The sequence below is a fragment of the Ochotona princeps genome, chromosome 23 (assembly GCF_030435755.1).
Source record: "Ochotona princeps isolate mOchPri1 chromosome 23, mOchPri1.hap1, whole genome shotgun sequence".
NCBI lineage: Eukaryota > Metazoa > Chordata > Mammalia > Lagomorpha > Ochotonidae > Ochotona > Ochotona princeps.
The window spans coordinates 21,478,857-21,505,780 of NC_080854.1; the positions used below are offsets into that span (position 1 = coordinate 21,478,857).

General features: G+C 44.9%; 1 protein-coding gene across 1 annotated transcript in view; it reads left to right on the forward strand.

The window, feature by feature from the left end:
* Positions 1-26,924, forward strand: part of CPLANE1 (ciliogenesis and planar polarity effector complex subunit 1) — a 94,816-nt gene that overhangs the window by 41,362 nt on the left and 26,530 nt on the right. The window contains exons 27-38 of the mRNA XM_058680127.1: positions 1,864-2,009; positions 2,539-2,702; positions 5,557-5,642; positions 5,886-5,965; positions 8,493-8,570; positions 12,238-12,424; positions 15,228-15,521; positions 15,656-16,402; positions 18,764-18,930; positions 21,583-21,715; positions 22,685-22,739; positions 26,031-26,135. Of these exons, the coding sequence (XP_058536110.1) occupies positions 1,864-2,009; positions 2,539-2,702; positions 5,557-5,642; positions 5,886-5,965; positions 8,493-8,570; positions 12,238-12,424; positions 15,228-15,521; positions 15,656-16,402; positions 18,764-18,930; positions 21,583-21,715; positions 22,685-22,739; positions 26,031-26,135 (2,242 nt within the window). The remainder of the gene's footprint in view (positions 1-1,863; positions 2,010-2,538; positions 2,703-5,556; positions 5,643-5,885; positions 5,966-8,492; positions 8,571-12,237; positions 12,425-15,227; positions 15,522-15,655; positions 16,403-18,763; positions 18,931-21,582; positions 21,716-22,684; positions 22,740-26,030; positions 26,136-26,924) is intronic.

Here is a 26,924-nt window from a genome sequence, read left to right on the forward strand (position 1 = left end):
GGTCTTGGAGATGATGTCAAAAGTGGCCATGCTGCCCCTGGTGGAGGATCAGGCTTTGTGTCTGGCAGCCATCTGCAGCAGCTCCAGCTCCTTAGGCACTGAGGCCTCAAGGTCAGGTGCAGGAACGAGCTGCACCACCTCAGAACGCAGTGGCCCGACCCATACAGGGGACAGTGTAGGGCTTGCTGATGTTCCCATGGTATTCTGTTGCTGATGTTATTCCTGTGGCATGGGAATGATGGATAGCTTGGCCGGCATGGTGGCGCTCTCAGATGAAAGAGGCTGCTGGCCCTGGAACACCCAGCACCCAGGTCAACATGGCCATTGGTCTCTGGTGATGTGTGTCTCTAGCCTGGTCCACTGACCAGCTTGAGTTGATTTTTATAGGCCTACTCTTCAAAATGTCACGCTTTAAGGTATGCCCCCAGGAAAAAGTGAATGACCTCTGGTTCTTCGATGGAGTCTGGTCTTCATGTCCTTGCCCAGGCAGGCCATTTTGGTCATGGGGATCCATTCTGTGTTACTGGCCTTGCCTCTGCAAGCTCTGCAACCCTGGCCACAAATGCTGCTGTGGAAGCCTCCAAAGTCTCCCTTTCAGGGCCTCTGGGGTCCCGTGCTCCTCTTGCGGCCTTCGAGTTGTTCACTGTTTCTCATGTTCTTAGAGAAGAGTTGTGAGGTTTTTGAGTTCTGTGTGTTTCTATTTAAAAAAAATGAAAAGGGAAGGAAGGGAAGGAGATAATTATGACTGATACTACTTTGAAATTTTAAGTTACAGGTTTGGATTCAGATGGAGAAGCAGGTAGCTGCCTAGATTTTATTACTGGTGTTTCATCATATGCATTGGGGGGGTTTTAAAAATTATTTATGCAGAAAAGGGTGGAGCCAAACCTTAGGAGGGCAGATGAGTGTCAGAAGAGCTGATGATACTAGCTGATTTTTTTTTTCTCATCTGTAACCAGTGGCAAGTACTTTCATTCTAAAATAGTTGTAGGTTAAAGCACATGAATTTGGGGGCCAGTATTGGGATAGCTTGTGAAGACACTGCCTATGCTATCAGCATCCCCCATGGCTGCCTGTTGGTTACCCCTCTGCTCTACTGCCAAGGAGCCTCTTTGCTAATAGCCTGGGGGAAAAGCAGCAGAAGATAGCCAAGTGATTGGGCCTCTGCCACACTTGTGGGAGAACTGAACGAAGCTCCTGGCTTTGTCCTGGTGCAGCTCTGGCTCTTGCAGACATCTGGGATATGAACCAGCAGATAGAAAACATATCCCCATCTCCCACTCATTAAAATCAGTCAATAAGTCTTACAATACAGTGTGAATTTAAGGATTTTTTGGGGGGGAGGGGTATATATTTTCTGAGATTAGTTTCTATTGCCCCAAGTTTCTCTGTGTAAGGTTTATATAACACTGTATTTTTCCCCTTAATATTTGTAAGTATTTCTATGTTGTGGATGCATCAGTTAAGTGCAAGTAAAGAGATAAATTTGTGCTATTTTTAACAATATTTTTCTTGCTGCCACATCAACTCGGAATAACTATTGAATATCTTTATAAAAGCAAAGAGAACAAAAATGAGAATATTGCATTCCTGTTGCCATTGTTTTGTGACCTGAGAACAGTGACAACATACATATCTTAAACATTTACAAGGCAGATTTCTGTGGAATAATAGTTAGGGAGTCATTTTCTTTTGCAAGTAAAGATTTGACAGTTGTCTTAGCATCGCATGTTGAGTAGTAAATATTTCATACAGAAATAAAACAATCAGCAGAAGGTATGCACAAAGTATGAGTAGTCTTAAAATATGGTGAAAAATAAGGGGTCCAGTAGTAAGCACTACATACTGTAAATGATTTTGCAGGTGCTAGGAAATCATTCCGCTGGGTCTCAGACTGGACTCAGTCCTGGGAGGGAGCTCAGAACAGATGCTGGCTGTTCAGCTGCAGCAGCTCCGCATGGAACTGAGGCAAGAATTAATCAGAAGCAATCTTGTTCCAGTATCTACAAGTAAGTTGCTGATAAACACTGTGCTTTTCAGTAGAAGATACCTGGTTTGATGGTGTTCGGGCTTGAGAGTTAAAGGAATGAGCATTAACTAGAGAAGTAGGAAATGAGCTTTCTGAAGTGCATCAACTGTCATTATAAACCTTCCTTTCCTGTTGGTCTACTGCATCATTTGAATAAGAACTGAGTCATCCTGAATGATGCCTTTATTATATGTATTTCCCATTTTTTATTTTAAAGGAGTATTAGGCATAATGTTCTTGAGCATCAAGACAAAAGTCCTTATGGCATGAAGATTATTTTCTGAAAATAATTATAAATGTCAGTTATCTTAATATTTTGAGTAAGTAAAAATGAGACTGTTTAGGCATTCATGGAATTACCTCTTATGGAGCTGCTACTATGTACCAGAAACATCTGTTTGAAAAAGTGTGAAAAGGTTTTTGCTTTATCTAAAAGGATGAGTCAAGTGAAAGCAAGCCCTGTAGCTCGCAAGAGTGAATTGTAATTTTCAGTGTTGCATTTCCATCAGAAATCCAATGGAAGCAGAAGCCCCTGAAATAGAAGAAACCAGTGACGAGATTATCTCCATCTCTTGTAACACGGAAAAGGAGCATGTATGTGTCACTGCGGATGTGTTAGAAGTGGAAACATTTACACAGGAGGAAGTGGGTGTGCACTTATCAGACTGTGAAGGTCAGTTCACTTGGTTAATTTGAAATTGGTACATGATATTGTCAGAGTTAATCTTGTCTAGTCTAATGGCCAGGGTAGTTCGTAGTCCAGAATGGAAAACTAGAGAATGTGGTATTTATGAAATATAGATGTCGAACATACTCATTTGTAACCTTTCTTAAAATTTTTCATCTACTGGAGTCAGCAACAAGAGAGAGATCTTGCTTCTGCTGATCTTCTCTGCAAATGCTCACTACAGCCAAGGCTGAGGCCAGACCAGGGTCTGGGAACTCCGTTTGGTTTTCCTGTGTGAGTGGCAGGAAGCCAAGTCCTTGCACCGTCATCCACTGTCTTCCCAAATACATTAGCTGGGACTTAAACCAGGTGGTACAATATGGGATGCAGGTTTAACCGCTGTGCCTCAGTGTCTGCCCTACATTCTTTGGTTTTAATAAAGCAGGACGGTCTAATGTATTTTTAAACTTTGGCCTTTTTTTTTCTAAATGACTATTAGTCTTCTTACCTTGCTTACGTAATCATTACAGTTCTCTTAATTTCTGTGAACAACCTCTATGAACCCTTCCCCCTGCTCATCTTCCTTAAGATCGTCACTATCTTTCAACAGAGGGCATTTGGTCTAGGAGTTAAGATGCTAGTGAAGATGTGGCATTTGGGGCAGCAGTTAAAATGCTGTTCAAAGCGTGAGTCGGGATGGGGGCAGATCAGAATAGGCAGGGCTGTTACACCTGTGGGCATCATGTGGGCTAGATAAGGGAAGGGCCATGGTGGGCTGACTGTTCCGACTGGTGCAAGCAAAAACTAGAGTGGGTGAGGGCTGGTTGGGCTAGCCACAGTACTAGGTGGCAGAGGCTGGCACTTGGAGCTAATTCTGTCAAGTCTAATGCCAGAACTACCTGGAGAGTGCATAATCTGGGAGTGAGTGTGGCCTAGAAGGGAAATAGTGGGCACCTCCCTCAGGGCTACCATTCTCATTAGACAGCATGAACACCAGGACAGGGACGGGGTGACTGGACAGAAGGGCACCTGCCAGTAGGTGTGTGGGCTGATTAGTAGGTTGGTTGGGTTAAGCTGGGCTTCAATGACATGTGCGAGAGCTAAATGGGATGTGGGACAGACTTGACAAGCCTGCGGTGCATACTGGTAAGCATGGGAACCAGGGTAGGGGGCAGAACTGGTGGGGGTTATGGGGAGTCGCCCCAACTAGGCTGCAACTCCAACCGGTTTGCATGAGGACAGAGTATGAAGTGGGCAGGATCGAACTGGACTACAACACCCATTGGTTCACGAGGAAGACAGGGCTGGAAACAGAACGAACCCAGCAATCCCAACGACCAGCATGAGCATAAGCTGATTGGTGTGACGGACGGTGTCGGACTCTGTACTAGCAAACTCGCACAAGAATCAGGCCTGGGATCATCTCAGATGAAGTTTCTTTGGAGATCCCTCCAACTGAACTGCTGATCTTAGAACCCCAACCATGAAGAGACTGTCAGCCGGTGGATTCTGAATAGGGTTCATTGCGATTGGAACTGAGATTGGCAGCAATCCAGAACTGATGAACTATCAAAACTGTATGAGGAGGACGCCTCAGAGCGCGCCTCCCGTTGGGGATCTGGGATAGGTGGGAGGTTGGGTGGGGCTTTTCCCTTTGTTTTTTTCCCTGACCCCAGATACAGGGTAAAATGATATTGATGTGGAAACAATGGTATTACCCACTTTCATCCTGTAGCCCTTGACCCTTTGTTCCCTAATCAACTAAGTAAGATTTTTTTTAAAAGATTTATTCATTTTATTACAGCCAGATATATACAGAGGAGGAGAGACAGAGAGGAAGATCTTCCATCCGATGATTCACTCCCCAAGTGAGCTGCAACGGGCCGATGCGCGTCGATCCGAAGCCGGGAACCAGGAACCTCTTCCGGGTCTCCCACGCGGGTGCAGGGTCCCAATGCATTGGGCCGTCCTCGACTGCTTTCCCAGGCCACAGGCAGGGAGCTGGATGGGAAGTGGAGCTGCCAGAATTAGAACCGGCGCCCATATGGGATCCCGGGGCTCTCAAGGCGAGGACTTTAGCCGCTAGGCCATGTCACCGGGCCCAGTAAGATTTAAAAAAAAATAATTAAAAAAAAGGTAATGAAAAAAATGCTGTTCAAGATTCTCACATTCTATAACCAATGTTTGGGTTCTACTCCGGCTTCTCTTTCCATCCTGGCTTCCTGCTAATGTGTACCATGGGAGGCAGCAGGTGATGGCTCAAGTTCTTAAGCCTCTGCCATCCACATGAGAGGTCTAGATAGAATTCCTGACTTCTGGCTTCAGCAAAGCCCAGCCCTGGATGTTGTAGGTATGTGGGAAGTGAACCAGCACATAAAAAGTGTATGTATCTCTAACCTTTTCATTCTAATGTTCTGCGTTCTAGTAGTTGAAGTTAAGTAAAATTAAAAAGTTTAGGAGGGGCTGGCATCATGGCATGGCAAGGTAAAGCCTCCACCTGCAATGCCAGCATCCCATGTGAGCACTGGTAGCAGTCCCAGCTGCTCCCTTTCCAATCCATGTCTCTGCCACACGGGAAATCAGCAGAAGATGATCAAGTACTGGGTCCCTGCACCCACCTGAGACTGGAAGAAGCTCTTGGCCCCTGGCTTTGACCTGGTGCAACGCAGGCCTGTGGAAGATACTTCTCCTCTCTAATTCTACCTTGTGTATAAGTAAACTTTAAAAAAACATTAACAAAATTTTTTGGGGGGTGAGGGGCATATTTGTTACATAACTTGTTTCTTGTTAATATTCTGAACCATGTAAGATTCAGTAGATGGTTTTTCAAGTAATTTTCCCTTTTTTTATTTCCTTCTAGAATATGCTAGAGATACTGGAGGAAATCTCCAAAGTCCCAGTGTTGCCATTTGCAAACTGACTTCGCCTCAGAAGTTGGAAAAAGAAGTAAGTCAATCAACAGTGAATACAATTGCTCGTCTTGGGGCTGCTGCTTAGCCTGGTGACTGGAACATTTGGGATGCCTGCATGCCACATCTGTGTCTGGTAGAAGTCACAGCTCCAGCTCTTGTTGCCAGCTGCCTGCTATTGCAGACTCTGGAGGCAAGTAGCTTCTGTGAAACTCAAAATACCCATGACAGTAATGTGTCTTTGTTTCACTCTGTTTTGGGGCACCATGAATTTTCACAGCGTTTCACAAAATTGCTCCAGTTCCCCAGGGATGAACCATCAGAGACCAGTAAGGAGGAAGACCAGACTGGCCTGGAAAGGTAAGGTGAGACCTGCAGGAATTGTGTCAGCAGCTCGTTTGCCTCAGTGGAGCTTCCTGTGGACTTTTTCTTCATACTTTATGATACATACTTAATGGCAGTTTTGTTTTTCAGTCAAAATGTGATTTGTAGCTGTGGTCAGTGACTTTTTTTTCAGTGATTCTTGTTTCTCAGTGATTTTTTTTTTTTTTTTTGTTATGTTTCTGTATTATGGTAGAATAAGCAATGATGTCCAGAATGCCTTTTGTTCTCTCATTATCAGCCTTATCAAAGTAAAATAGTCTTAGGTAGACAGGAATATATTCAATTTCTACTTATAGGACCACTTTCGCATACCGATTACAGTTTTAGTTTTTCATTTTTAACACTAACTTTGTTATTTGAAAGTGTTAGAGAGGGACAGAGGAAGATCATCTTTTTGTTAGTTCACTCCCCAAATGGCTGTCGCTGCTGGGGCTGGGCCAGTCCAACCCAGGAGCAAGCAGCTTGTTCCTGATCTTCCATATGAGGGAAGGGGCCCAGATACTTGGGCAATTTCTTTCTTTTTTTTACTGCTTTTCCAGGCATATTAGCAGGGAGCTGGATCAGAAGAACAGTGTAGACTTGAGCCAGTGCTTATATGGGATGCTGGTGTTGCAGGCAGTGGCTTTAAGTGCTGTGCCACAGTATCTGGTTGATTTTAAATGAATACAGGAGCCAGACACTCCATTCAGGTCTGTCACATGAATGGTGGGGGCACAAGTACTTGGGCTGTCATCTGCTGCCTTTCCAGGCATATCAGAAGTCCTTGAATGTGGCCTGGAAATAGGGTACTGGAACTCAAATTGATACTCCAATGTGGAATTTGGATATCCCAGGCAGTGGCTTAGCCTGGTACATCAGAATATCTACCCATTTATTTATCTGAAAGAGAGAATGATATTTTCCACAAATTTAATTCCCAAGTGCCTGCAACAGTCACGTCTGGATCAGGTTGAAGCCAGGAGCCAAGAACTTCTGGATGTCTCGTGTGGGTGGCAGGGCCCGCGTACCTGAGCCATCATGTGTCTTGCAAGTACATTAGCAGAGATTTGAATCACAAATGGAGTAGCCGGAACGTGAACCAGTGCTTGGATATGGTGTGCCAAGCAGCGGCTTAACTTGCCACGCCACAACAGTTGTCGCAGTTGCCTTTTTGTGGACTCAGAGAGCACGGATTGTGCACCTGTCCCTCACTGTTGGGCAATGTGCAGCCGCCAGAGCACATCAGGGCTGTGATGCACATGTCCTCTGCTCGCTCACTTCTGGCTTCAAGATGATTAAAAGGCAGTTTTTCTGTGTTGCGGTTAAGATGTGATTTCTTACTGTAGGATTTTAGAAGTTTTAGAGGTACCTTGGATAGGAGAGGCAGCATAATTACTTTCCTTACTATTTCAGCATGCAGTTTTGTTTTACTATGGATAATTCACCAAAAAGAAACACTTAATATCATATACCAGTATAACTAATTAGATATTACTGTTCATAAAAGTTAATCTTAGAGCTAGTGTTATGGTGTTGTGGTTAAAGCTGCTTTCTGCAGGGCTGACATCCCAAGTGGCTGCTGGTTCATTTTTCCATCTGTGCTGTTTCCAACTCTCTGATAATGGCCTGGAAAACCAGTGGAAGCTGGCCCAAGTGTTTGGGCTCCTGCCACCTACCAGGGAGACCTGGATGACGCTCCTGGCTTCAGCCTGGTCCAGCTTTTGCAATCATTTGAAGAGTGAACCGTAGGTGGAAGATCTCCTTCTCTTCACTCCAGCCTCTTCTGTACCTGTGTCTCCTTGTTTGTAACTCCTTTTTTTTTTTAAGGTTTATTTATTTTTATTGCAAAGCCAGATATATAGAAAGAGAAGGAGAGACAAAGATCTTCTACCCACTGGTTCACTTCCCAGGTGAATACAGTGGTCGCCCCTAAGCTGATCTGAAGCCAGGAGCCAGGAGCTTCTTCTTGGTCTCACACGTGGGTGCAGGGTTGCAGAGCTTTGGGCTGTCCTTGACTGCTTTCCCAGGCCACAAGCAGGGAGCTGGATGGGAAGTGTGGAGCAGCCGGGACACAATCTGGTGCCCATACAAGATCCCGGCACTTGCAAGTCAGAAAATTAGCCAATTGAGCCTTCACACTAGCCCTAATAAATACATATTTCAAAGGCTGATTTGTACAGCTTCAGTTGTGAGAAGATGCAGGTATGCTGAGCGCAGTGTTTGTCTCCGTCAGAGGGAGCCTAGGTCCCAGTAGTCCTCTCATGTCCTCTTAGTTTATACTCCGTTTTCACTACTAAACAGGAGGGTTTAAGTTGCATGTTAAGTCATCCAGACTTATTCTTAGCTTTTGTTTGGATCTGTGACTAATTGCTATGGAGACCAATGTAAACAGATGGTAATTATGAGCTAAGCATTGCGTGGGAGGAGAGGCTGTTTATACTTCAGATGGGTAGTTATTAGATCACCTGGACTTGTGATAATTCAAAGAGTATCTTGCTTCCTAATGACTAATTTTTATTTACAGTATGATTGACGCCCTCGAAAACCCTGAACATGCCATTTCTCCCTCTTTTAGGGCAAATACAAACTCAGAAATGTCTAGGTAAGTATTTTTGCCTTTTACAAATCAGTGAGGGAATGCAGTGATGCGTACTATACCATTTTGAAATAATTACTGTTTTAACTAAAACCAAGAAACGGTGGAAGCCAGTGAGGCGTTGACAGCGCCCTGGACACATCCTCGTTTTTCTGTGGTAATGTTGGATTTTTTGTGGCATCTATGTTTTCAAGAAACTGTTAAAATAGCTGATAAATCAAGTTTTTTCTGCAGTTAGAAACAAAGGAATAGTGTCTTGTGCATTATAGAAACATGTAACTGGTGTTCATTTCTGGCTCTTCACATTTCTAACTGCATTGGAGAAACTTCTCCCTCCTGCAACAGTTCATCCACGGCTGACTTTTAAACTTGCACAGAGGGCCCGGCATGATAGCCTAGCGGCTAAAGTCCTTGGCTTGTATCCACCGGGATCCCACATGGGCGCCAGTTGTAATCCCAGCTGCTCCACCTCCCTCCAACTCCCTGCTTGTGGCCTGGGAAATCAGTCAAGGACAGCCCAGAGCCTTGGGACCCTGCATCTGTGTGGGAGACCTGGAAGTAGCTCTTGGCTCCTGCTGTGGATTGGCTCAGCTCCGGCCACTGAGGCCATTTGGGGAGTGAATCAGCAGATCAAAGATCTTTCTCTGTCTCTCCCTCTCTGTAAATCTACCTTTTCAGTTAAGAATAAAATCTTAAAAAAATAACACACTTGTACAGAAGTTGCACATTGTGCTAAGTGTTGAATCTTGTCAGAATCATAGAAATTTAGCGCAAATTTACTCAAATTTTACATAACTATTCTCCTTGCTCCTTTTTGAAAACACAGCACAATAAAGTTGTCTGAAAATAGGCAGATCAATTACAGTGCCGGCTTTTTGTGGATTTGCCAGGTAGTTTTGTTATTAAGTTAATTAAGTACTTGATGAAAGGCACATATTACTGTTGAATGAGTGAATAAACTTAAATGCAATTTAGTATGTTCTTTTCATTTTAGAAAGTTATCGATTTATTTTAATACCACAATTGCCTACTTCCTTGTTTAATTTATGACATTTATTTACCTAGAAAATATTGAGCACCTGTTAATGTTGAAGGACTCATTCTTCCAAAGTTATATTTAAAAACCAGAGCTTGTTTTGACCTTAGTGTTCATTTCTTAAAGTAAACACTGAGGGTTTTTTGGGATTGATTCACAGTTTTTTGAAACAGATTTATGGGTTTGAAAGGCAGAGTTGCGGAAGGAGAGGGGAAGAGGCTATGGCCTCTTTCATCTGCATAAGTCTTTTTTTAAATTGGAAAGGCAGATATACAGAGAGGAGAGAAAGATCTTCCATCTGCTGGTGCACTCCTCAAGTGGCCGCAACAGCCGGAGGTGAGCCGATCCGAAGCCAAGAGTTTATTCCGGATCTGTCACTCTGGTACGAGTCCCAAGGCTTTGAACCTCCTTGATTGCTTTCCCAGGCCACAGGCAGGGAGCTGGATGAGAAGCAAGGCCGTTGGGACAAAATTTGCCCATACCGGATCCTGGTGCATGCAAGGCGAGGACTAGGCTACCGCGCTGAGCCTCATCTGCAATAATTTTACTAATGCAAAAATTAAGTATTTTTGGGCCCAGTGCAGTAGCCTAGTGCCTAAAGTACTTGCATGCACCAGGATCCTGAAGAACCTCAGTGTTTTCTGCTTTTGTGATTTCTGCCTTGCTTGGCTGGGGGCTGTGTGAACTCCCGGCCTGATGGCCTATGTGACACCTGGCAGGCCACCTGGCAGGTCACGTAGGCAGAGCACTCCTCAGGAAGGACGTACCTGGTGTTAGATAAGACTTAGTGTCCTGGACCCGAGGCGTGGCCTAGTGGCTAAAGTCCTCGCCTTGAACGCCCCAGGATCCCATATGGGTGCCGGTTCTGATCCTGGCAGCTCTACTTCCCATCCAGCTCCCTGCTTGTGGCCTGGGAAAGCAGTCGAGGACGGCCCAATGCTTTGGGACACTGCACCCGTGTGGGAGAGCTGGAGGAAGTTCCTGGCTCCTGCTCGGCACAGCACTGGCTGTTGTGGTCACTTGGGGAGTGAATGATTGGATGGAAGATCTTCCCCTCTGTCTCTCCTCCTCTCTGTATATCTGACTTTGTAATAAAAATAAATAAACCTTTAAAAAAAAAAAAGACAGTGCCCTATAGCCCATCATTTGTACTTTTTGCAAGTTGCTTGCTTCAAACATACCAATAGAAGCCTGCCAACTTGCTCTTTTTCAAAGTTAACAGATAAACCAGTCATGTCTGTATGATTAAATGGAATTGGCCTGAAATGTATAAGAACCCTGTGCTGTTTAACCTTGCCCCCTTTTTTCTGCCCTGCTGTTCCTGCTGCAGCTGCTCCTCCCCCCCCCCCCCCCGCAATCCCCCAGTGGGCTGGAGGGGGGATTGCTTGGAGACCTAAGTTAACCTGAATAAACCGCCTTTATGCTTTAGCACCGACTGTAGACTCGATATTTCCGGGGAATCTCAAAATCCAGCACAACAATCCCATATGGGCGCACTGGTTACTGACTGTGGCCCGGGAAGGCATTCAAGGACTGCTCAAAGCCTTGGGACCCTGCACCTGCGTGGGAGACCCAGAAGAGGCTCTGGCCTCCTGGCTTTGGATCAGCTCAGCTCCGGCTGTTGTGGACACTTGGAGAGTGAACCAGGGAAAAGAAGATCTTTCTTTCCATTATCTCCTTCTCTCTGTAAAGTTGCCTTTCCAATAAAAATACATAAATCTTTAAAAACTAAACGTTTTTAAAAAATTTATTTTTATTTCAAAGTCAGATATACAGAGAGGAGAGACAGAGAGGAAGATCTTCCATCCAATGATTCACTCCCCAAGTGACCACAACAGCCAGTGCTGTGCCGAGCAGGAGCCAGGAACTTCCTCCAGCTCTCCCATGTGGGTGTAGGGTCCCAAAGCTTTGGGCCGTCCTCAACTGCCTTCCCAGGCCACAAGCAGGGAGCTGGATGGGAAGTAGAGCTGCCAGGATTAGAACCAGCACCCATATGGGATCCTGGGGCGTTCAAGGCGAGGACTTTAGCCACTAGGCCACGCTGCCGGGCCCTAAAAACTAAGTATTTTTAAAATGCATTCTTCATTTACTTTTTCAAGCTTCTATTTTATTTATTTTTTAAATGTTATTTGAACATCAGAGTTAGCCTGAGAACCAGAGAGTGAGTTTCTGCTTGCTTGCTCACTCCTAAATTGATTGCAATGCCTGGGGCTGTGACAGATTGTAGCCAGGAACCAGGAGCTTCCTCGAAGTCTCCCACCTGGTATACAATCTCAAGCATTGGACTCTATTCTATAGCTTTCCCAGGTTCATCAGCGAGCTGTGGAGTCTTTACAGTTTATTGCAGTGATTGGATATTTCTCAAATCAGATGTCTACAGACACCAGACAGGTAAAGTGTGAACTGTTCTAACAGCATAGGTAGGGACCACTGCTGACCAGACAGGGTCCCCAAAAAAGGTGTTGAGATGACCAGTCAGAGAAGTTCAGGGACTGATGGGTGCTAGAGAAACGGGCTTCATAGTCGAGAGTTTTCTGAAAGCTGAAGTGGTGTCAGCATGTTTAGATCACAAACATCCATTTTTTATTGGTGATGTTGATGAATGTATTTTTTTGTTATCTCAATGCTTTCACGTAGTGCACAGATTTCTGCACGTAAAGCGGAGTCTCCAGCCCCACCCCCAGTACCAAGTGGAATCAGTGTTGCTTCACAAACACCTGCAGCTCCTCAGCAGACACAGGACCACGAGCATGTGGCTCTGTTACCAAACCCTTCCGGTTCTGTTAGCCAGCTGCTCCAAGATGAAATGTTGAAATTGGTTCAGGTAAGCATATGGTTGTATAAATACACAAGTTTTACATAATATGTATGTAAATTGAAAATATTGATAAGCTTGTGGACATATACAAGATGGAATTAAATTGCAGCCAATTTCTGTGCTTTGAGTACTGCTCATCATCCAGAAATTGCTTCCCTAGGGCCTGGAGTCTAGGCTGAGCTCCCCGTTTCTCACCTCTTAGGGCTGTATCTGCTCACAGTGGTGAGGTGGGGAAATCAAACTATGGGCCTCTACTCCAAAGTCAGGGTTATGTTGTGACACAGGCTATTGCCTCCTACATGAACTGGCCCCTACTCTCCTATTTTAAAATCTTCAGGGGCTCACCGTGACTAAATCATTGCCTTGCATGCATCGGGATCCCATATGGGCATCGGTTCATGTCTCAGCTGCTTCATTTCTCGTCCAGCTGCCTGCTTGTGGCCTGGGAGGGCAGTAAAGGATTGCCCAGAGCCTTAGGATCCTGCATTTGAGTGGGAGGCCAAGAAGAAACTCCTGGCTCCTGGCTTTAGATTGGCTCAGCTCCAGCTATTGCAGCCACTTGAGGAGTGAACCAGCTAATGAAAGATCTTTTTATCTCTCCTTCATTTTGTATGTCTGCCTTCTCAATAAAAACAAATAAATCTGTTAAAATTTTCACTAAATTTCAGGTGCAAATTTGTATACTCTGAATCAGTTTTTAAAAGATTTATGTAGTTATTTGAGGACACAGTTACAGAGAGAGAGCATCCATTGCTGATTCACACTCCAGGACTGGACCAGAAGGAAGCAAGGAGCTGACAGCTCCTTGCAAGTCTCACAAGCGGGTATTGGGGACCCAAGTATTTAGGCTGTCTTCTGTTTTTTTTCCCCCAGGCCATTAGCAGGGAGCTGGGTTGGAAATGGGGCAGCTGGGACTTGAACTGGCACCATGTTTGATATTGGCATTGCAGGTGGAAGCAAGCTAGTAGTGTATATGCCAATACTTCCCAAGCCTTTTTGCACTTGAAAATTTTCAGGTCATCTTTTTTTTTGTTTTGTTTTTAAGATTTTATTTTACTTTCATTGGAAAGCCAGACATACAGAAAGAAACAGAGGAAAATCCTTGATCCATTGATTCACTAGCCAAGTGGCTGCAATGGCCAGAGCTGTACTGATCTGAAGTCAGGAGCCAGGAGTCTGTTCTGGGTCTCCCACATGTGTGCAGGGTCCCAAGGCTTTGGGCTGTCCTCTGCTGCTTTTCCCAGGCCACAAGCAGGGAGCTGGATGGGAAACTGGGCTGCCAGAAGACAAACTGTTGCCCATATGGGATCCTGGCGGTGCAAAGTAAGGACTCTACCTGCTGGGATTCGCACCGAGCTCAGTTTCCAGAATATCTTAACAAAGTTTGCCCTTGGCTACTTTCCCTGTTATTCTGATATAGCGGTTAATGAGTGACTTGCCTTTGGTGCATCTTCAGGCTGCAGAGATGATTCTAAATGTGCAGCAACATGTGGAAATCGCTGTTAGCTGCCTTTGCCTCTCACCCAGGCAGCCCTTCCAAGTCTTCTGTTTATTTGAAGGGTAGGTTACAGAGAGAGAATGAGATTCTCCAACTGTTCACTCCCTGAAGGCTGAGGCTAGTCCAGGTGAGAGAGCCAGGAGCCTGGAACTCTGTCCCGTTCTCCCACCTAGATGACACGGGCCCAAGGACTGGATGCATTTTCCTTTGCTTTCTGTGAAACATCAGCAAGGAGCTTTGTTGGAAGTGGAGCAAGTGGGACTCAAACCTGTGCCCGTAAAGGATGCCAGTTGCAAGAGTCTGTCCCCAATCCCTCACTCTTCACCTGTGTGCGACTGTTGTCTTTCTAGGAATCCATTCGTCCATCTTTCCCATTTCTCTGCTCTCTCCCCTCCCTCCCTCTGTTGTCTGTATGTCCTTCTCTCCATCTTCCTGCCCACCTTTCTTATTTGAAAGACAAAGCGAGAGGAAGAGAAAGGATCAAAATCTTTCATTAATTCACTTCTCACATCCCTGCAACAGTTGGGCCAGACTAGAGCCGGTAGCCCAGAACTCAGTCCTGTTCTTCCACAGGAATAGCCAAGGCCATCATCTCTTGCTTTCCAGGGAGCTCCTTAGCAGGAGGCTGGATCACATGTGGAGGAGCTGGGACTCAAACCACGCATTCTATTATCGGCATTTCAAGCAGCATTTTAACTGCCGCACCCAATGCTCCTTTCTGGGACTCCTTTAATTGGCTTTCACTGCATTGCATCCTTCTCTAGTCTGGATGTTTATAAAAAGTATAAGTCGCAGGTCTCATTCATGAGTTAATATTCATTCTCAGTTAAGAGGAAGCTCTTTTGTTTTCCCTTAAAAAAATAAAAAGCAACGTCAGAACGGGGGTTTGGCCTAGAGTTAAGATGTCAAGGTTCCCACAACCCAAAGAGGAGTGCCTGGGTTACATAGCCAGCTGCGGAGTCCAGCTTCCTGGTGTTGAAGGACCGAGACACAGCAGGATGATTTGGGGCTGGGTTTCTACCATCCGCCTTGGTGTCTGCTGGCTTCAGGCCTAGCCTGTCCTAGCTATAGTGGGTACTTTGGGAATAATCCAGCCAATACAAGCTCAGTGTCATACAACCTCCATCCCACCTGACTCTGTCTAATAAAGCCTTGGTATTGTATAAAAAGAATTCTTGCTTTACTGCCTGCTGAGCACTTTTGAATCTGCCAGATGAGACGAAAGTATCCCTATTACAGTATATTCAGATGATCATTGCTTTTCTATTTTCATTAATTTTTAACATGTCTCTGATTTCTGTTTTGTTTCAGCTGCAACAGATCAACTTCTTGAGCTTAATGCAAATAGTAGGATCTTCCTTCTCTAACCTGCCAGATATACATCAGCTTCTACAGCCGTCTCAGCCTGTGTGTTTACAGGGAAGCCAAGCATCGAACCCCACAAACAGGAATGATTGTGTTGAAGAGAACAGCAGAAATCCTAAGGAAAGTTCTCGTATGAAGCCACATTCGATGGGAGGGTACAGCAAAGAACCTGGCAAGGATAGCCCTCACTGCCAAGAAGGAATTACCCAATCTGATCAAAACAACGATGGGAATTTACCGGTAATGCATAGGACAATATCATCCGTGTCCTACTAGTTCCACTGTACATCCCCCCCCAATACATATTGAATGTCTCCCAAATAAGCAATGTGTAACATATGCTAAACTTACCCAATATCACTCTTCTCTTCCAGAATGTTCCACGTGGGAGTATTCCTTCAGTTCATTTAGGCAGCCAAACCCAGAAGAGAGAACCAACTCCAGCATCTGAAAGCTTGCCACCCTCAGGGTCTGCCGTAGCTCCTGTTGGAAGTACTCACCTCTACCTTCTGTCCACACCTTCTGTTTTTCCGAAAACACCTAGACTCCTCCCACCTGCAGAAACGTTTAGTCCTAGTGATGGTTTTCCTTTGCTTCAGTTTCTGCCTAAGCAGGAGTTCAGACCCCTTTGCTTACCTGCAGTTCCCATCAGGCCTCTGGCCCAACCAAGAGAGGCTTGGAGAGTCTCGGATTCTTTGCAGCCTCCTCTGACCCAGACTGTAATGTGCCCTCTGTCAGTATCTCCTTGGGATGGAAGCCAGCATAATGTGGAAGCCGCCTCAACAGCTGCTGGGAAATGGGCACACACTGTGGCTAGAGAGATCCCTAAGCAGGTGAACTTGGATTGGGATGCTGGACCTGCAAATGTGACACCTCAGCAGGATTCTTCAGTAACGTTAAGTCCCCCCAAAATACCTAATATTCAACTGGGGCCCCTGGAGATTCCTCCTCAGAATTCCCTTGGACTCCCCTTGTTACACCTACAACTTCCTCCTCCTATAGTCTCAGCGACCTCCAGGGCATCAATTGCAGTTCCTGCAGTACCCATCAGAGCTGTTGCAGAGGAGAGCAGATTTTCAGGACTATCATTGCTTCATTCATGCCTATCTCCAGAAAATACGGTAATTAGTTCTTGTCCATTGAGGATGCAGAAGCAGGCATTCTTCATGTCACCAGTACTGTATGTTCAATGAAGAGCTGTTACACATTTCTATTTTAAAAACAGTGCTTCTGTTTATGGCAATCAACATAAAAACCAAGTTCAAATAATACTGTATTTCAAAGGTATTTGGTTTATCTGGCCTATCAATATGTTTATTCTCAGCTACTTGAAAGGCAGAAAGAGATCTTCCATCTGCTCCATTGCTTCCCTGTGCCTGCATCAGCCAAGACAAGGTCAGGCCAAAACCAGGAGGCTGGAGCTCCACCTGGGTCTCCCCTGTGGCTGGCAGGAGCAGTGCTTGGGCTGTCTCATGGTGCATTCCTAGGAAGTGGAGCAGCTGGGAGCCAAATGAACACTGACTGGGGAAGCAGGTGTTGCAAGTGGCAGTTAATGTGCCGCACCATGTTGCTTGCCTGCCCATTACTGGACTCATTCATAGTAATTTGTTCTACTCAGAGAAGAAATAAGTACAGTGAATTGCCCGCTAATCATACTCTTGTGTGGGGTGCATGTGGAGGTAGTGACCCAGCACACATATTGATCAAGGTTCCTAGCCCTTGTGATATGGTTTTCTTTTTTTTTTATTTTTTTTTCCACGCCGCCGGGCCCGTGATATGGTTTTATTTGAAGCATTTGGAGGTTATAATCATTCAGTGATCCTAGGGTTTGTTTCAGCTGTACCTAAAGCAAAATGGTAGCTTTATGACCCTGCCTCTTGAAAGATATAATCCTTGATTTATTAAAATTCAAATTGTTTAGGTTGCAGCTTTGTAGTAGTATCTTACTAATTCATTCTTCTTGTGTACTTTTAAGCTTTGAACATGCTAGTAGAAAAGTAAGTTACTCCCTTTTTTATTTTTAAAATTTATTTATTTTTATTGGAAAGGCAGATTTACAGTGAGAAGGATCTTCCATCTGCTGATTCACAACCCAAATGGCCCAAATGCTTGCAGCTAAGCCGATCCACAGCCAGGAGCCAGGAGCTTCTTTTGGGTCTCCCACTCAAGTGCAGAATCCTAAGGCTTAGGGCCGTCCTCCACTGTTTGCCAGGCCATTAGCAGGGAGCTAGATGGGAAGTGGAGCAGCTGTTACAAGAATCAGCGCCAATATAGGATGCCAGCACTTGCAGTCTGAGGATTAGCCAATTGGTCTGGCCCCAGAACAATTATTTCTTAGAAAAAAATATTTACCATGCCTCCTTTTTGTCTGAACACAGGACTAGAAGGTAAACAGATTAAAAGAGTGAAATAAGAGATTTTGAGAATAATTTTTAAAAAGTATTTATTTGAAAAGCAGAGTTGCAGAAAGAGATCTTCCCTCTGTTGGTTCACTCCCTAAATGCTGCCAACAGCTGGACTCGGTCCACATTGACGTCAGAAGCCCTGGGTTTCCTCCAGGTCTCTTCGTGGAAGCAGGGGTCTGAGGACTTGGGCTGTTTCTGTTCCGTTCCAAGTTGCATTAGGAGGAGATGAGCTGAAATTGGGATAGCAAGAATTGGGGCTGATGTCCATATAGGACGCCAGCATTGCAGGAGACGTAATCTAGTACCCTGAAACGTTGACCCTGCGTAGACAATTTTAAAAGATTTACTTATGAGCTAGCTTTTAAAGTTTTATTTATTTGAAAGGCAGAGTTAGAGATTCACCTTTCATGCACTGGCTCGTGGCCTGTAACAGCCAGGGCTGGGCCATGGTGAAGCCAGGAGTCAGATCCAGCCTGGTTCTCATGTGGGTGCAGGGGCCTAGGTACTTGGGCTGTCTCTGGCTGCTCTCTCAGGTGTGGCAACGAGGAGCTGGATCAGAAGTGGAGAAGTCTGGTGTTAAAGTGGCACCCCTCTGGGGTGCAGGTGTCATAGGCAGCAGCTTCACCCACCATGCCACAACGCCCCCTCCTGCCATGCCCTGAAGAATTTTTAAGCACAGGTTTTGTTTTTTAAAGTTCTCCCCAAGTTCTCATGACCTTGCTTCAGGAGTTGTAAGCACGCTACTCAACCGTTCTGGATCTCTAGGCTTTTACATCCTCCCTTTGAAATCACCTTAAATGAAATGTCAGACATTGTTCGTTCCTGTTGCTTAAAAAGATCAATATTGCAATATGGGAATAGAGTGTGGAAGGTGAGGATTTCTGTGCGAGGACGCGCAGGGCGGTCTGGAGTGCTGGGCAGCGACACGGGCGCTCGCCTCGCCAGTCCACATCCGTGTGGCACATGTGATTTGTTCTGCCTCTTGTACATCAATCTGTAGAAATGTTTTTCTCAGTTTCTTAATATGTGGAACAATTGAGTTTATAATGCTTATTATTTTTTTGATGTTTCTTCTAGTTTAAGAAGCCACAACTCATCCCACTGGAAAACCTCCTTGCGCTGAAACAACGCCAGCAGAAGCTGACACAGAATTTATTTGAACAAGGTGATTCTGCGCAGCTGCAGCTTCTGAAGGCCAAAATCGAATCGTCTGAAGTAAGGCAAGAAAAGGACAGTAAAAAAAGGCAAGGTTTAAATGGTATTTCAGTGTCCTGTGCCACCAAGTTCATTATTATTTACACTCATTTGTCATTAAGATGCAGTTTATCTGGTTTCGCCTTGTACACTCTTAAGTAGTTTCACATTCAGTTTCCTGTTCAAGTGTCATTTTTGAATATATCTTGTAGTGAGCAAAATTTCTGTACTGTGGTGCTTGGCACCGTGGCATAGGAAGCTAGGCTTCTGCCTGTAGCACCGGCATCCCATATGGAGCCAGTTTGAATCCCAGTTGCTCCACTTCTGACCCAGCTCCTCGCTTATGGCTTGGTTAAGCAACAGAAGTTGGCTAAAGTCCTTGGGTCCCTGCACCCGCTTGGGAATCCTGGAGGATGCTCTTAGCTCCTGGCTTCAGATTGGTTCAGCTCCGACCATTTGGGGGGTGAGGCAGTGACTGGAAGATCTCTCTCTTACGTGTTTGATTTTTCAAATAATAATAGTCTGTTTTGACAAAATGTTATATTGTAAAGCAAAAACTATCACTTTCTCGAGGAATTTTATCCTGCTCATAGGCTGGAGTACTTTACTCTTTTCTGTAACAAGATGCATGTTTGGTGCCATACGATAGTCTTGGTGCTATCTTAGATTTGATGCAGTATCTATCAGGTGTATTGTTTCCTTATTTTTAAAGATTTACTTATTTGAAAGGCCAAACTAGAGGGAGAGGGAGAAATCTTCTGTCTGATAGCTCACTCCCTAAATGACTGCAGCTGCTGGGCTTGGCAAGACCAAAGGAAAGAGCCTGGGACTTCATCTGGGTCTTGGACCTAAATACTTGGGCCATTTTCTGCTGCTTTTCCATGCCATTAGTAGAGTTGGCACCCACATGGGACACTGGTATCGCAGGCTGGTATGCCACAGTGCTGGTCTACTCATCATTCCATATTCTCTTTTTTTTTGAAAGATTTATTTATTTTTTTTTATTACAAAGTCAGATATACTGAGAGGAGGAGAGATAGAGAGGAAGTGGAGCTGCCGGGATTAGAACCAGCGGCCATATGGGATCAAGGCGAGGACCTTAGCCACTAGGCCACGCTGCCGAGCCCCTCCATATTCTCTTAAATGAAGATTCTCAAATGAAACAGGAGCATTTATGAAGAAAATCGTTTAAACATACTGTGAAAAGTGCATGAGAGCAAACGAAGCTGTGACAGGCTTTTGGTGTCGCAGTTAGGGTCCCAGCATCCCCCACTGAAGTACAAGGATGGGATGGCTGGCCCTGAGGCCGGAGTCCTGCCAGTGTACGCCCTGACAGGCAGCAGGACTGGCTGAGAGTCTGAGCTCTTGCTACCTGCATGGGAGACCCAGGCTGGGTTTCCACCTTAGTTCTGGCCACTGCAAGCAGATAGGAAATGAACCAGCAAACTAGAGCTTTCTATATGCTCCTCAAATCATTAACACAAAATCTGCAGAGCTCTTAATACAGCATTTTACTTACAGTGGGTGTTCACTGCTTACATAAAGCATTAATGAATCTAGGAAATAATTTTTAAAAGATTTATTTTATTGGAAAGGCAGATTAGATTTACAGAGGGAAGGAGAGAGAAAGATCTTCCATCTGTTGGTACACTCCCCCAAAGGTGGCAATGGCCAGAACTGAGCTGACCAGAGGTTCTTGCATCCACCAGAGATTGCCTCGCCAGGTCATCAGCAGGAAGCTGGATGGGAGGAGAAGCAGCCAGGACACAAACTGTCACCCATATGGGATCCCAACTCAGTGAGGCAGAGGATTAGCCAGTTGAGCCATTATGCTGGCTTTAGAAAAGAATTTAAAGTTATGCATTTTCAAACTAAAATGATCACACATGCTATTTCTAGAAATGGTTCATTCCTCCCATCTTTTCCACATCACTCCATCTTGAAGCTGTCCCTTTACTGTTTGGTTATCTGTTTCCCCTCCAGTGGAACCTCAAATAGGGAAGTGCAGTCATCTGGTAGGATTTTTGCCACCAGTTTTGAACCCGCAGTAAATAGAGTTGAAAAATGCCATAATGGTTCTAACACAATAAATACAATGAAAGATATAGCCTGTTCCAAGATTTCCATTAGTAATACCTGCTGTTTCTTTGAAAGATTTATTTATTTTTATTGGAAAGTCAGATATACAGAGAGAAGGAAAGACAGAGAGGAAGATCTTCTGTCTAATAATTCACTCCCCAAGTGGCCGGAATGGCAGAGGCTCAGCCATTCCGAAGCTAGGAGTCGGGGGCCTCTTCTGGGTTGCACACACAGGTGCAGGGTCCCAAGACTTTGGGCCATCCTCGACTGCTTTCTCAGGCCACAGGCGGGGAGCTGGATGGGAAGTGGAGCAGCTGGGACACAAACCAGCACCCATACAGGATACAGGTGCATGCAAGGCAAGGGCTTCAGCTACTAGGCTACTGCACCGGATCCAGTAACATTATTAACAGTAATGGAGTAAGTTAATGTAAATTTCACATTTCTTTGATTTTTTCCTTATGTTTTTCTTTCATCAGAAAATGTTGCTCGTATAATTAAATACTACTAAATGTAACGCAGCATAATATTGCTCATTGTTCCCCTGCTGTGATACAGACATAAAACTGATGATACTATGGCGAGCGTGAGTGTGCTCCATGCTGTGCTGTTTTGGTTAACAGGCAAAGGCGTCGAGCCCTGAAAGAGCTGCAGGCAAAAAGCTCCGAGAAACTGAAAAGAAACCCAGCTGTCACTTCACAACCAGAGGATTCACTCACTAAGAGCGCTCATCTCCAAGCGGCTGTGAAACCCCAGGTATTAAACAACCAGGTTCTTTCCCGATTGGCGCACACACAATTTGGCTTGTGTTTGTGATTTATTTCATCTGATGGCTGTTGGCCTTGGACTGTGACTAGGACAATGCCGATGTCGCTCAGTGCGCAGGTTCCTGCTGTTCCTCCCTAAACCATCAGGCCCTTGGCTAGGGGTGTGAGAAGCAGCTGAAGGGAAGGCTGGAACTGCAGTTAAGAGCCTGTCTGCGATTTTTCCCTGTGTTTTCAGTCATCCTGCTTTGTCTTGTGACACCCTGATGTGTGTGGCATGTTACCAGGGCTCCTATACAGTCTGACGTATCTCTAAGGTGCCTCTGGGATTCCCAAATACAGATTTGGGAAACCGACACTATTTAACCTGTATTTTAAGTCCGATCTTAAACCCCTACGGATTTTTTTAAAGGCCTGCCTCAAGAGTGTGTGTAGAGGCATGTAGTCAGATTTCATTGTTACAACTTTTCAAGATTTTATTATGTAAAAGTCAAGATGGCACAAGGAGAGGGAGCCAGAACCCGGAGATCTCCCATGTGCTGATTGTCTCCCCAGAAGGTCACCGCAGCTGGGCCAAGCCATAGGAGCTTGCGGCTTCATCCTGTTCTCCCCTGTAGGTGTCAAGGGCCCAAGGACTTGGACCGACTTCCTCCTTCCCAATTGGATTAGCAGCGAGCTGGGTGGAAAGCCAAGTGATTGGCACTCAGCCCATGGGATTACAAGTGTTACAGTCGCACATAACTTAGTAACTTCACACTGAATTGGTTGACTCATGCATTTCATGAACTCTTTTCTAAAGTAATTTGATGGCACATAACTTGATGGGACAGATAATGATGCTCAGAATGAAAGTGAGCCTGTATTTAAGGATTCTACAGTCTTCCTAGCTATTGGATTTTTTTCCCAAAATAATAGATTTCTTCGAGTTAACCATAGTTTGTTTATTTGGATATTCATTTAGGAACAGCAGGAGCATCACGCTTCCCAGCCTGTGGATGGGTTTGATATTCCTTTTGGTATGTATACGCGTGATTTACATTAATACCTAAGTTTAGAGTTAAAAATCAGCTTCTAGAATTGTGTACCAGAATGTGTTTATTATCTTTGGCAAGGCATAGGGTGTGTGTGTTTGTTTCGCTCATGTAATTATTTTGGGAGGCCAAGAGACGCACAGTCCCACAGAGCAGGAGCGCTCTCATCTTCTGGTTCAGCCCTCAGATGCTGGCAGTCGTTGAAGTGGGAGCAGGGAGTAGGGAGCTTGGCCCAGGGCTCCCTGTGTCTGACAAGTGACCGCCTGGGCCTCCAGGCCGTGTGCTGCTGGGAACCCAGAACTGGGGGTCGGAGCTGGGCAACGAGCCCAGGTCTCCTGTGAGGGATGTGGGCGTTTTCCACCACGAGGCCAAATGCCCATTCCTGTGTGTGTATGGATTGCTTATTCATTAAAGCCGTGCTGGACAGGGTGTGGCCCAGGGACCAGGTCTGAACCACTTGCGTTTCTGCAAATGAATATTTGTTGGAACATAATCTAGTCCATTTGCTCACTCACGTCTGCAGTAACTTTGCACAGTTCAGCTGGATAGCAGTTACCACCGAAACCATGTCATCCTTTGAGTCTGAACTATGTATGATCTGGCCCTTGACAGAAAACACTTACTGACCCTGGCAGCGGAGCAGTATGGTTACTTAGGATTTCTCTCTCTTTCTCTATTTCCGTATTTTTTAAAGATTTATTTAATTTTACTTGAAAGGTAGATTTTTACAAAAAGAGAAGGAGAAGTCTTCCATTTGTTGGAACTGAGAACTGAGTTGATCAGAAGCCAGGAGCTTCTTCTGGGTCTCCCACGTGGGCGTAAGGTCCCCAAGGCTTTGGGCTATCCTTTGCTGCTTCCCATTCAGCTCCCTGGCCTGGAAAGTGGAGTGGCCAGGACTCGACAGGCGCCCACATGGGATGCTGCTGCCACAGGGTGGAGGATTAGCATGCTACACTTCAGTGCTGGCCCCAGTTACTTAGAATCTTAAATAAGATGTATGAGCTCTGAATGGAAATCAGTTATGGCAATGTCTGGGACTGATTTCATTACAGAAAATAGATTCACATTAAATATAGAAAAGCCACTTAAGGAAAAATAACTGATTTTATGGATATTGAATTGTTTTTTTTTTTTCTTAAATTGTCATTGTGTTTCTAGATAAGTTTAGTTCTTAATACCTTCTTCTCAGTAACTCCTGTACATCCAGCATGCTCATTGACTAACGGCCACTGGCTGATTTGCTCACCTGTGCTTGTAGGCTTTTGTTCCTATGACTAAAGCTTTGCACTGTTTTTATGTAGTCTCTCATCTTTGTTTTGTACTTGTTCCTTAAATTCAGTTTGTGCAGGTTTTAAAGTGGCCTCTTCCTGTTAGTAATACCACCATTCTATTGATTGACCCCAGTTTTTCCTTTGAAATTCACCCTTGATTTATCTGTCAGCCTCCCCTCCCTGCATTCATTTAGTTTTTAAATGATGGGGGTCCTTTCTTCCTCATTTGGTTCTCTCTCCCTTTTATTTATTTATTTGTTTAATCAGTTTGCTGTGAACCAAATTTTGTTTTTCTTTTTGCAAAGATATTGCTTACTTACAGGAGAAAATTTAGCAACTAAGTGTCAGAATATTAAAAGCACATATCTTGTCTCGTGTTAACTGGTATTACAATGTTTTCAGGCCTGACACCTGCGTTTGTATGTATCTGCATTTATGTGTAACTGACATGGTTTTATGTACCAGCATTAAGTTAAATTTTCCAAAACACTAGGTATCCTTCCATAATGGTTTTTTAATTTTTAAAAAAGATTTAATAATTTATTTCAAAGGTAGAGTGACAGAGTAGGGGATATAGAGAGATCTTCCATCTGCTGGTTTACTCCCCACAATGGCTTCAACAGTCAGAAACCAGGAAAAGGGAGCCTCCTCCAGATCTGCCTTGGGACTTGGGCCATCCTCTGCTGCTTTCCCAGACACATCAGCAGGGAGCTGGATCAGAGGTGAAATAGCTGGGACTTCCACCACTGCCTGCATGGGATGACAGTGCCAGAGGTGGCAGCTTAACCTACCAATGCCATGGCACTGCCCCCTCACTTTTAAGAAAATATATATTTATTTTTACGTGAAAGGCAAAGTGACAGAAGACAGGGAGACGGGGAGAATGTCACGTTTTTTAGGGACTGCATGGTACTCCTGTGGCTGTGTGTTGTAACTGTAGTTCTCTGGCACTAACTGGTGTCCTGCTGTATTTACTTGCTCTGACGCTGCCTGCCTGCAGTGAGTGCAGGTGCCGCAGCTGCAGCGCTCAGTCCTGCAAGAGTGCTCTGCTTAGGAGCCAGCTGCGACCCAGTCACCTGCATGTCTGCTACCATGAATGACGAAAGAATTCCTACCGCTCAGGAAATCCCAAGAGTCTAAGGAACTCACAAACCAAGGTCAAAGGCTAAATACGTCTTACCTTTTATTCTATCACAATAGCTGATTCGAATCCATCACCCCCTCCCTCTCTGCCTAATTATTTTCTCCTACAGTCCCCATCTCCGTCTGTGCTCTCTCCAACCTAATCTCAGAATAACATATTGATACTGTAACTCTTAGTTTCTCCTCTGTCTTCCATCCTTCACCACTCCTAGGTACTTACTCCATCTGTTGTAACAGCCTCATTTTCTTCACATACATTTTCTCAAAAGGCAGAATGACAAAGACTCGCCCATCTGTCATTCACCAAATGGCTGCCATGCCAGAGATGGGCGGTGCCAAAGCTGGGAGCCAGGAACTCCCTTTGGTTCCCTATCTGGATTGGAGTGGCCTAGTGCTTGGGCCACCTTCTTGCCACCTTCCCAAGCCCATTAGTAGGGAGCTGGATCAGAATTGGAATATCTGGGACTTCAGCTGGCACTCCAGTGTGGGATACTGGTGTTCCAGGAGGCAGCTGGTAGCGTGCTGTGCCATGGTGCTGGCCCCCAACCTCATCTGAGTGATTTCCTTCAGTTTTATTGACTCAAAAGGTTGAGAACAAACTTTTCCATAACAATAGCATGACCACACTATTTCTTCATTTCACTGCTCCCAGATCTGCTTTAGTCAGAGCCCATCTCTGTTTCTGGCCTGGATGTACACTTTTCTCTGAAGTTCAGTTTTGGTCCCACCTCCTTCAGAAAGTCCATTTTTGTAACATCCTAAGACTCCATGCTCACCTCTTGAGCTAAGTACATTGTTTCTGGGCTTCCAGAAAATCTTTTGGATTTTCACGGATGGCTTCTGATATTTTGTTGTGTTTTAGAAATGCTACAAGATGATATTAATTCTTCAGCTGGACTGCATTTCATGGCTTCTGTAAGAAAGAAAGCTACAGGAAGCCAGGATGCAAGTACAAATACAGACCCAGGTAAAGTGCTGTTTCCTTGTTTAAAAATGTATGTGTTTCATCATATTTAACATATGTAAACTTAAGGCATTGTCTTTAAGGCTATGATGTAAAAGGAATTTTTAATCATTCTGCCCTTCCCAGGTATATGGTATATGTTTTGATTCTATGTTAACTTCAGTTAAAAAAAAAAAAACAGATAGTTATTCAGAACGGACATGGACTCCCACCTAAGTCAGTAGGAATAATGCTTTGAATCAGATTCTCTCTGCCTTTAAACTTCCTTGGCTGGAATTCCGTGCGTCAGGTTGCGAGGCCCGGAGCTGAGGCTGGTAAAGATTGAGGAGGATACAGGTGTTCTTGCTGCCAGTTCACTCCCCACATGCCTGCAGTAGCTGGTGCTGGGCCAAGCTGAAACTGGCCCCAGGAACTCAGTCCTATACTGCCATGTGGTGACAGGGGCCCAAGCCTTGGGTCATCATCTACTGCCTTTCAAGGCATGCTAGCAGGAAGCTGGATTGGAAGCAGAGTAGCTGGGACTTTGACTGGCGTTCCCAATATGGGCTGTGCATATCACAGTGGTAGCTTAACCCACTGCACCTCGGCACCCGCCCTAGGAATAGTATTTTGGATGCTGTTTTAGTCATCTGTGTGTTTTGCATATTTAGATACAGCATATGCCACAAATTCTTCCTTTACTCTCTGAACCACTCTTCTAGAAATTGCTCTTTCCTGTGGTTTTCCTGTGAGAATTTAACCTACATTAGGTCCCAGTGTTTCTTTTTTCCAGGTACCTTTAAGCACTGTTTA